Source organism: Plectropomus leopardus, chromosome 14 (assembly GCF_026936395.1).
Source record: "Plectropomus leopardus strain MGB_pleo_1.0 chromosome 14, ASM2693639v1, whole genome shotgun sequence".
NCBI lineage: Eukaryota > Metazoa > Chordata > Actinopteri > Perciformes > Serranidae > Plectropomus > Plectropomus leopardus.
In genome coordinates, this window is record NC_142189.1 from 26,825,506 (window position 1) to 26,837,570 (window position 12,065).

Here is a 12,065-nt window from a genome sequence, read left to right on the forward strand (position 1 = left end):
GCAACTTTTGTAACCTATTAAAAATTTAATGAAGAACAAAACATGTATGTATACCTTACAAAGTGCTTAGAAGACATTATTTATTAAAGTGACTCAAAGATTTAAATAGCAACTGCAACTTTATAATGGTCTTCCAAATAGTATTTCCAAGATCTGCTACATGGTATTTGTTAACAGTTTAACAGTTTATTACCATTGAGTTTGCAACTTTATAAAACCATCAAACAATGTTTTATAAACAGTTTTCAAACCAACTATTAATAGTTAACAAAAGTGTTATAAATATTTGGTCTATCTATCCAAGAGATATTTATATTGTATAATTTACTTTTTTGTTTTTACAAGGTTTACAAATTAGTTGGAAACCATTAATACTTATAGTTTATGTATTTATACAAGACTGTATAAGTCTTGGTATTTGACTAATAAAATAACAATCTATAACATTACTTATAATGGGTAAAGTTAATTAGTTATCATTTCTTCATTGGTTATCAAAGGGTATTGACAAAAGTATAATTAACAGTCAGTTAACAAATTATTAATGATGCCTATAATACAGTAATGCCAGCTTCAGAAAGATGATGCGACACCGTAAAATTACCACATTTATGGAGTAAGATGCATCCCTAAAAGAGGCTGAGTATTCATATGTGTGAAAAAATGTTATTCATCTCTGTATGATCTATGTACATTTGATTCAATGGCTTTGTGCATTCTTTAGAAAGCAATCTGTCTTTATTACATTCACACAGTTTATAGATATATTTTTATATTTACTTGGCCTTCAGTTGATGAAGTGGACAAAATATGTAATTTCTTCTACACTGAAGAGGTGGGTGACCAGCACCCATATGATTCTCAGATCCTAACTTTGAGTGTTGAACAGTGGAGACTGCTGCCACTAAGAAGTGAGTGACCTGCAGTGGGTGAGGGGTTCGATTCTCTGCAAGTCAGCCTGTGAAAATCTGTCAGGCCTTGATTCCCTGCAGTCGGGGGATGGTTTCTTCTAGCTGGCGATGGTGGGTTATGGTCATGAGGACATTACACATTGGGCTTCAGGGTTGCTTACTTCTCATATCCTAGATGTTGTATCAGACTGAAACATGGCTTTTCCTCTTTCCTGTGTTAAACAAGTGGATGTTGGGTAAGATAATATTAAACTGTAAGAGTAGAAATACAAGCAGAATTCCACATTTATGCGTCAATTGCACAATTGACTACAAGCTATTCAAAAAGGGGTTAAACATGTTTTTCACATGAAGGAACATCTGCTGGAAGTGACATAATAACCACATGTAATATCACTGAAATAATTGAAGGTAATTATTTATTAAATTGGCCCTCCTAAAGCAGTAGGGCATCTTGGCTCTCAGTGGCTCTGTTTGTCTGAATTTTTAGCATGTGCCATCAGAAACACATTAACATTAGTTAAACTTTAAGTGCTAAAGAGTTGTTTCAGTTGACAACACTGGAATGTAAAGACCTGTAAAGCTGAGTGTCAATGTAAACTTATTTTAGCAATCTCACATGCCTTCATGCACACTCTCTGTGCCACAGTGACAATGCTGTATACCAGCCCTGTATTTGCCAACTAATTTACAACTCTATGTGTTACCAACTATAGTTATCAAAAACAACCAAAAAATAGACAAAACAATAATAAAAACTTAGTTCTGGGTTGCACAAACCTCTTTGAATGGGGTCAACAGAAGATAACTAGTGAAGGCCCATTCATAGATGTATCCTGCTGTGATGGTTTTGAGATGAGGTGTTGGTGGCTCATCACCATTTCCAATGCCCATCAAAAACACTAACATACCAGTTAAACTTTAAGTGCTAAAAGAAAGGTTTTAGTTCACAATACTGGAATTTAAAGTCCTGTAAAGCTGAGTGTCATTGTGAACTTATCGTATTAATATATTATTTATTATGTGCCTTTCACTTCACGCACACTCTCTGTGCACTGTGACAATGCTGTATGCCAGTGTGTGGTATATGTGTTACAGACTGTAGTCATTAAAAACAAACATCTTTGAATGGGTCTAGATTAGATAATGCTAAAATACACTTACAAACACAGGTGTTTCATCCATCACTAAAAACTATTCATTTTGAACACAATGGAACACATTACAAAACAAGATATTTGGTGTTCAAATCCATTACCTATCATAATAGCATGAAAAGGAGCCTTGAGAAATACATAAAAAGACAAGGCTAAAACCAAAAATGAATGGCCATGACCTTTGACCCCATAAAGCTGCACTGCATTAAATACCAACAACATGACTGAAGGATATCACAAAATGAGCTAGGGGACACTAAAACCACTGACAGTGGACACAGTTTATCACTGTATCTATAAATGCAAATTAAGACTTAACTATGCAAAGTGAAAGCCAGATATCAGCAAAATCCAGAAACACTGCCAACTTCACGCGGACCTGAGCTCATCTGTCCGTCACAGTGAATATTAAGACAAGTTATAATTGTGTTCACATTATAGCCTTTATTTAAAAGCTACAATGGCAACATTTCTGGTGCCAATTTACTAAACAATGAGAAGCTACTGAATAGATACATTTTTGTATTAGATATTTTCTCTTTACAAAATGCACCTTTCTATTTCTTTTCATTAATCTATGGTGGAGTGTGAATATCACTCTGTCCTATCAAAAGGAACTTGTGTCATTATGTACCAATAACTTGGGACCATTAAGCTTATTCTATATGTGTGGCCCTTTTTCTGTAATGTTGATCAACAAAGAAAATGCATTCTTATGCATATAAATTGAAAGCTTACGCACATACATTGTAAAAGAGATCCTGTGCTTGTAATAACTCTTAATGGGAATTTCAGTAAAGTCTGATAATAAATCTATTTTTATGATTAATCAGCAAATACTGTTGCTTTGACCTTTATATCATTTTGGTCCTTTCTGGGAAACCCTTCATTGTAAAAGGTGAACATCTAAAGTAGGAATTCCAGTATGTGTTTTTTCCATGGCCAAGGGATCAGCCAGTATGTGTGATATCTCTGATCTAGACACTAGAAAGAAGTCTCAGACTTGTAATGTCATGAAGTATAAAGTCTGGAGCTGCTCCTTCTGCTCATCGAGCCCTAATTTTGAGACCAACAGAATGTTGTTATCCCTTAAACCCAAATGAACTTTATTATATTGGTGTTGTCAGTTCTGTAACAGAAAATGTTCCCATATACTTATAACATTGTTCTGGCTGTTCTCAGTGTCATCTAGAAAATCTTTCACAATTTCATATCAGTGGAGCAACTCTACACTTTATATCACATGACATCACAAGCCTCCAGTTTTTGGATATGGGAAGCGAGTTGCCCATGTTTACTAATGTTTTAGACTGCCTTAGATCATAGAAATAATATGTATGTATTTTAGAAATGGGCATAATTTCCCATTAATACAGTATCAAGCCATAAAAGGTTAAACCAGCCACTAAAGTTGAGCCTTTATATTCTGTTACACAAACATACTAACAAATCATATTTGAAAAAGAAATGTAACATTATTCAGATGATTTTTTTCACAAGTATTATTAAATATGTTTGTATGTGCTTTTACATGGTTGAGTGTGAATGTCCTCCGTGCTATCTAAGAAGGAACTTGTGACATTATGTACCAGCCAACAGTGGACTCATGTCATTATATCCTACTCAAGGGTGGACCTTCTTCTGTAATGTGCACCAACAAACAAGTTGCATTCTTTAAGTACAGACTGAGAACACAAGTATATTGCTTGATTGACATTCACTACTTGTGAAAACTAGTCAGGTAAGTATTTTGGAAATTGAACAATTTTAAAGGTCAAGTCAAAGTTTGATGTTACATAATTTTAATTTAAAACTCCTTTTAGTTTTCTTACAAAAGGAAATGGAGTGTGGACATTTTTTTTCTTTTGGGTGCAAGTTCAAAGAGTACAAACAGAAATTCGACTTATGAAGGCCCATTCATAGATGTGTATCCTGTTGTGATGGTTTTGAGATAGTTGTTGGTGGCTCATCACCATTTCAATGCCCATCAAAACACTAACATACCAGTTAAACTTTTAAGTGCTAAGAAAAGTTTCAGTTTACAATACTGGAATGTAAAGTCCTAAAGCTGAGTGTCATTGTGAACTTATCGTAACATTTATTATGTGCCTTTCACTTCACGCACACTCTCTGTGCACTGTGACAATGCTGTATGCCAGTGTGTGTAGTATGTGTTACAGACTGTAGTCATTAAAAAACAAACATCTTTGAATGGGGTCTAGATTAGATAATGCTAAAATACACTAACAAACACAGGTGTTTCATCCATCACTGAAAAACTATTGTAGAACACAAAGGAATACATTACAAAACAAGATATTTGCTGTTTCAAATCCATTAACTATCTGCCATAATAGCATGAAAAGATTTAGAGAACCTTGAGAAATCTCTGCATAAAAGGACAAGGCTAAAACCAAAAATGAATGGCCATGACCTTTGACCCATAAAGCTGCACTGCATTAAATACCAACATGATATCACAAAATGAGCTTGGGGACACTGAAAACCACTGACAGTGAACACAGTTCATCACTGCATCTATAAATGCAATTTAAGACTCTACTATGCTAAGTGAAAGCCAGATTCAACAAAATCCAGAAAGCATACTGACTTCTCTGGACCTGAGCTCATCTGTCATGTCACAGTTTGATTTCTTTCTTTTTGAAAGCAAACAGCTTTAAGATTAGTCACAGACTTGTGTTAAATCATTTTATAGTGATTAACTAATTAAAATAAATATATTATTTATTAAAATAAGTAATTATATTGCTGATCATTTTATGTATAATGTTACTAGATTTATAGATTTATTTTTCTGAATTTTGGTGATACATTGGTAGATTTTACAATTGGTCTGGTCTAATATACATATATATATATATATATATATATATATATATACATATATAAAACAAGACAACAATAAAGTTATTAACAGTAAATAGTAAGATAAAACTGAATTCACAGGATTATGGGAGCCTTCTTTAAAAGATATACTTTGCTTTGGCAAGTATTATTTCTGTAATATTTATTATCACAAAAAATGTTGATATATTGCAAGCAATAAAGTTTACATACCCATTTTTAAAGATACAAATGAAGTTTTAGTGAAAAAGAAGCACTCTATAGGTGAGAGAACCAGGATAAACCAGTTTGACTGCAGTATATGGATGTCCCCCCCTTTGATAGGCAGGCATCAAGGCTTCAGGTCCCTCTTGGCAATTTCTTTAAAAAATTGTAAAAATCACATTTGCAAGTAATATTGTGAAAGAAGACCTCAAAAGTAAATTTTCAATTCTAGTTTTGTATTTTTAAAATGACTGCTAATAAAGGTTCCCTCTTGGATAGTACACTTAGATAGTCCCCTATTATTCATGTTCGCATGTATGTGTGTGTGTGTGTGTGTGTGTGTGTGTGTGTGTGTGTGCGTGGGTGTGTATGAGTATGTGTTTGTAACTCTGGCTATTTTCCGCCTGTCTGTGCATTTGTATGTGTGTTGCTTTTGTGAGTGTATGTGTGTGTGTGTTTGCGTATCAGTGCAGTGCACTTTTTCAATCCCACTGACCTGAAAAGCTCTGTTAATGCTGGATCCACAGGCACTGAGAGAGAGAGAGAGAGAGAGAGAGAGAGAGAGAGAGAGAGAGAGAGAGAGAGAGAGAGAGAGAGATTATTAACAGGACTGACTTGTGCATGCTAAATACACACGCTCTTTGTATAACACATAAAAAGGAAACCTGCTGAATAGTTGATCACTATGGCTTGTGATCTGCGTAGGTTTACCATGAAATAAATTACCAGTGAAACACTTTAAGGTCAGCAAAAAGTAGAAATTTGGTCGTATCTCTGTGAGCAACACAGTTGATAAACAATATATTCATTCATTCATTCCATTTATACCTGCCTCATGTTGATCATTTAGTTCTTCTAAAAGATGAATCCAACCTGCAGCATGTGAACAGCTTTCAGTGAACGACTGCGCATGCTGTAGTTGGATACATTCAGAGGATGTATGGTATGTGATTAGAGGATTGACTGTGCATGCTCTGCTCATTAATTTTCTATTGGTGTTATTAAGAAAAAAATAGGACGTTATTAATATATTTATTTCACATTTATATTTAAAGCATTCAACAACATTTACAGAATAGATTAGAAATAAATGATGCAAAATGCAGGTAAAAGGCAAAGGCATAATTTTAACAAAAAAGGAATTGCAGTGAATATATATATATATATATATATATATGTATGGCGATTTTATTTTATTTTACTTTTTTTAGCAGTCTACTGTGTTTTATATTCAGTGTTTGTTGTTTGTTTGTTTTTTTCCACATTTGATCTATACAATATGTTACATAATTGTGTTCTGCTTTAATATTTTAGGGAAGTAATAGCCCCTTTACACTGCCTGTTCAAGGCAGGAATATTGCACTGTTACGCCCCCTCGCCTTCTGCACGCAACATATGATCGTGGTGAGAAGACAGAGATGCCTGGCCTTTAATCTGCCACATTAGGTGGTAACAGTGGTGAAACAGTGTCTGTATGAACAGGACAGTCTGCAGGACGAGATCATGGGTGGCACTGGTGTGGTGTTTAGACGATGTTTTATGCGTACGACGCATCGCAGGAGATTTAAAAAGTAGCAAATTGCAGTTAGTGGCTAACTCAGAGAAAACAGTGGCCACAAATGTCCACAAATTGGGAAAATAATGAGATTTGGGAGCTCCTCAGGATAAGATCAGCTGTCATACAATAAGACAGGTGCATGATTGTTGTTGTCATGTTATGCCATTGTTATTATTTATAAAGGAGGCATAAGGAAGGGACTTAGGAGCGGTCCTGTTGTGTGATCTCTGTGTAAAAAGGTCTAAAGACAATTTTCCCGCTCTGGTGGACACATTCATTGTTTTTAGGGATTAGGAATATTTAGGCTAGAAAAACAAGATGTGTCTGAAATCGCTTCTCATTGCCCATAAAGTGCCCAATATTTACGTTCCGCCATTTTTTTTGAGTGTCTGAATTGTGAGAGTGAAAAGTGTACGCTTTATGGTGTCCTAAAAAAATACAGCCTTTTCACAGCAGACGTTTTTGACTTGTCAAAGCAAGTCAAGTCAAAATATCTGCAGTGAAAAGGGTCTGTACTTACAATGGAACAAAAAAAGTATTGTCTAGGGCATTTATACCGTGTTCTATTACCAATCCCACAATGCATGTCATGTTCTCCATAGATGTAGTGTGTCAGAGATGATGACTCATTAGTATCGAATATCAAGTTTTGCTGCTAAACTCCTGAATTCTCTATAAGAAAAGGAGCGATTGATTGATGGAGTAAATTGGTACACAGTCCTAAAGATGATCTGGGTGCCAGTCCTTCACTCACACATTAGTTCTATCTTTGGCCGACAAGCGGAGGACACTAACTCAATCAAACAAAGGCCTTGTGGTCACAGCCTTCAGAGCTTGATCCACCTGATGTAGGAACAACGGTCACCACCTCATCAGTCGCCACCTCATTCTTTGTTGGGTCAGAGATGTTTGAAACTTTCCGACGTTAAAGGAAATAAAATATGGATCAAGAGCGTCCTCTGATTAAAACATGGTCACTTCTTTTAGATGCTTTAGACCTGTGAGAGTGGACCGGGGGGCTGGTGAGGAGAAAGATGAGGGCTGGTGAGTATTTTCTGCATTTCTTTTAGTTTTATGTGACTGGGTATGGTGCATAATGAGCGGTCATTAGGAGTGTAACGGTACACAGGAGTCAATGTTTGGTGCGAGTTCAGTACAGTGGGAAAAAAACCCCAAACCTAATGCATAAGCAATTGTTTTTTGTATTTATTTTGAGCAGGCAGGAGTTCAAGTGTCAAAGACGAGCACTGTCAACTTTAGTAAAGTACTTTCATTATGAAAATAAGGAACATTTCACACACTTCTGTATTACATTGTACAAAGAATAAATATTTTCCTAAAAGGCAGCTGGTTATAGTAATTGAAAGTTAAAAAATAAAACTTGGTCATTAGGAGCAGTGTTTCAGTTAGTTCCAACTTGACTATATTTAATCATTCAAAGCACCCAAACATATTTCATCCTAGTGAGGGCTGCAACAACAAATCAATAAAGATTGATTATCAAAATTGCTTACTATCAACTTATTGTGTCGTGTGATTATAGCGTCACGAGCTGTGTCTCAGAGATGTTTATGTCACGTGCCGAAAGAGTTGAGTTTAGCGGAGCCGCTGACTTAAAAGTAAAGTATGGCAGCACTTTGCATTAAGTAAAACTAGAAAGTGCGTTAACTGCAAAATATGTAAAAGTGATGTGGCATGGCACGGGAGCAGCACGGTAATGGTATCACACGTCACGGTGGAGAGGAAGAGAGCTCAGCAGCAGCGTGAGTCACTCTAAAATTCCATTTATGTTGCGCTTTAAAGTGAGAGAACAGAATGTTAGTCTCTCAGCTGGTAGTTCGTCTTGCGCAGGTGTTTCCTTTTCTCGTGACTTGGCTTGACAAGCATGAGAAGTGTATTTAGCTAACGATAAGTAAGTGATGTACATTTTTACATTTACATTTAATCATTTATTATTGTTAAGTTGCTCATGTACCCTAAAGCATCATTTTTATCTTTTTTTGTGCACTTTAACAAGCCTATATGTTTTAAAGCATTCATTTGTATGTCTTTTTCCATGGCCTGTTGTTGGCTTTTTGATGTAGCAAAGCCTGTTCACATTTAGTTTGTGTTTCAGTATTGTATTATTATTTCTAATTTATTATTTTTAAACCTCAAGGACGAATATAAAAAATTGCGCACTTTTTTCAATTATATTGTCAACTTGAAGAAATATTTTTTAAATTGAATTAATCGGTTAATCGAACAAATAATCGGTCAATTAATCAATTATTAAAATAATCGTTAGCTGTGAAGCGACACCAACAAACAGCGCTCATCTTAAACACCGGCTTGCACACTAATCTGCTTTTTGTGCTTAACTCAGCACATGCTGCTAACGGCATATGAAAAGTTTCGCTCGCGCTTGTGAACTTCGGTTCTAAATAATGTGTCTTGTTCTACATACGGCATATTCAGTGTGCTACACCGAACTGTGACCCCCCATACCACGACGGTTCGGTATGAATACACAAAAGGTTGCTGCCCTACAACCGTGCAAACACAGTGCATGGTCACTGAATTCCTCCTGTTTGATGCTGGTTGTGCGCACAGCTTGTGAGTTCATGCTTAAGTTTTTGGCAGTTGGGTATCCTCCCCGTCACGCACGGTGGATCCCTCACAGGTCTGCTACACAGGATAAACACACAGTCTGTTTAAATGACAGCGTCAGTGATGCACATGTTAAATATAAACCAGTGTGTTACTGCTCTTGATGAGCACATCTGGTCAGATGTTGTTGAATGTTCAGAAAGCTATTATTTCTTATTCTAATGTGTGTGTGTGTGTGTGTGTGTGTGTGTGTGTGTGTGTGTGGTTTTTTTTTTAAGGTTGTACCAAGTCCTAATAAAGATTTGGCCCGTGGTTAGTTGCACATATAATTACTGTGCTTACTTCTTAATGCTTTTCTTGGAGGAAATTTCTAAAAAAAAATGATAAAATAGAAAAAAAGTGTCAATACCTGTTATTTTTTAATTTTTTTAAAAAAATTCCATCATGTGTTTTCACTTTGTCCTATGTATCGTTTTGTAGGATTAGATGTCACTGCGGTAGATGTTTCATTTCGAACAAAGCTCTTCAAATGTGGACTTTGTGATTCTGTTTCGGCGAGATATATAAAAACAGCGAGGGAGGAAGACAGAGAGCAGCGAGAAGAGGCAGCTCAACTGTGACAGTCTGGGATTTGTGCAGCGGTGTGTGTACACTATATGTGCGCGCTTGTGTCTGTGCATGCGTGTGTTTGTGTTGTGGGAGTGAAGGTCACCCTGAATGGCAGTGCCGCTGTGTGTTCATGTGTGTGTTCGTGCGGATACCTTTGGAGCGTGTTCGATGGCGCTTATCGTCTGCATCCACCTCCATCTGCAGAGAAGGCACAAATATGCTGTTAAATACACAACAGACAGCATCGCTAAATTATCTTCATTTGGATACATGTTCAGAGTACTTTTCCCCCCACTTGTAAAACACACAATTCACACCTGATGTTTGGAGCACTTAAAAGGTAACATCTTACGTATTCTACTGCAGACGACAAACTGACTGTAATTCAAAGACTAAAGAACATTTGGATTTCTGTTATCTAAAATCATTACTGAGTAAATTAAACCTACTATATAAAATCTCTTGGACAATACATCTGTCTTACTGAATTTATATGAACAGATCTCTTCAATTAAAAGTCAGTGTTTCAGGTTTCAAACACATTTTCAAGGACAAAATTTCCAAACTTTTTCATGACTTTTCAATAAAGACAGAAGAAAGAAGGGCGAACCCAGGGGAAAAAATTATAAAATGTAGGCAAGGGTAAACAAAACGTTATCACAAAGTGATGCATATTAGAGCTATGTCACATTGAAAGCTATAGAAAATTAATTTTGCCTGATTTTACATTATGTGAAAGGTTATCTGTGGAAGATTATTATTTTAACAATTTCATTATACAAATCAAAAGTCCAAAAGACTTTTCCAAAACTTTCAATGATTTTGACTAATTCCGCTTTCCAGATTTTCCATGACCGTGGGAACCCTGACATTTAGTACATGACTGGTTATGATATCAGCGGTGTCCTCAGACTTAGGGGTGGACAGATTGTTGACCTGGCCGATTATCAGGTCTGATATTTGTGTATTTGCTGATTATCTGTATCAGTGTTTTATTTTAATGTCCGCCGTTTAAATTAAAAAATGAAAAACTGTGCGTATTACGCTCAGTCAACACCAGGGAAGGCGGTCTGAATACATGCAAGGAAAGTGTCAGCATGGGAGGAATTTTTACTTTGTAGAACCTCAGGGAGCAAGTTTTATCCATTCATTTTTATTTAAATTTTCACTGAACTTTATTAAAAAAAAGTTGCAGGGAACTTGCTGTATATGAGGTTAAAAGTCTCAGTTTTTATTAATTATTTGCTGAAGGCATTTAAACAAAGTGTTGCATTGGAGATTGTTATATTTCAAATTCTATATTTCAATAGAAATATATTCATTTTTATTGTAAATGCACATTGGTTCCAAATATCAGTTATCGGTCTCATTAAGTACTAATAAACGGTATCAGCCCTAAAAAAAACCAATCAGAATCAGAATTTGAGAAAATACCAAATTGTGCAAAGACTCCTATTAGGCAAAGACAGATCAAGAGATTAGTTTGTGAATTAAGAAAAAAAAATTGAGATAATGTTTCAAAATCGCACATTCCATTTTTACAATGAATATGAATGAACATTTTGGAATCATGAAAACAATATTCATTCATCAGCCTTTCAATCCATCCATCCATCCATCTGTCCAACCATTCATGCACTCTTTCATGACTGTATGACTGTCTATCAGTCATTTTACAGATGGACTGCAAACATAACAGCATCCAACATTCACTGCACGGTTTCCATTCATGCTGTCTCCTCCTCCAGCAGTTCATATACCAGAGTAAGCATTATCCTTCCTTCCACTTCTCTTCCATGTATGTTAGACCTACATATCCCTCTAAAGGTAGCTCCATATCTGCTCACCAACACATCATAAATTGTTGAGGAGCCTGAACGGCGCTCTGTTATTTCCAGATGTCCCTAAATATTCACGCTCGCTGGGTTTGCACTATGACGGGGGCCGTGGCCCTGTTTGGATGTCTCTTTTTATTAAACATGATTTATTAACACCACACTTACTGTACTGTAGAGCCCCTCAGCCCTAATGGTGTGTTTCTTTATGAATGCCCATAAATGTTTCAACGGGAGAAAAATAAAATGATGAAAGGCGAGGATACCTTGTAAATCTTATTAGTGTAGCAGGGAGGGAAAGACCTGGAGTATTTTGGGGAGGGTGACCTAAAATATC

The 12,065-nt window shown here is 35.9% G+C and overlaps 1 protein-coding gene across 9 annotated transcripts in view; it reads right to left on the reverse strand.

Annotated features, from left to right (window-relative positions):
- Window positions 1-12,065, reverse strand: part of myt1lb (myelin transcription factor 1-like, b) — a 145,194-nt gene that overhangs the window by 81,331 nt on the left and 51,798 nt on the right. For all 9 annotated transcript variants that reach the window (XM_088087434.1, XM_088087433.1, XM_088087439.1 and 6 more), the window contains 2 exons: window positions 10,046-10,091; window positions 5,634-5,667 (listed from right to left, as the gene is read on the reverse strand). In XM_088087434.1, the coding sequence (XP_087943560.1) occupies window positions 5,634-5,667; window positions 10,046-10,091 (80 nt within the window). The remainder of the gene's footprint in view (window positions 1-5,633; window positions 5,668-10,045; window positions 10,092-12,065) is intronic.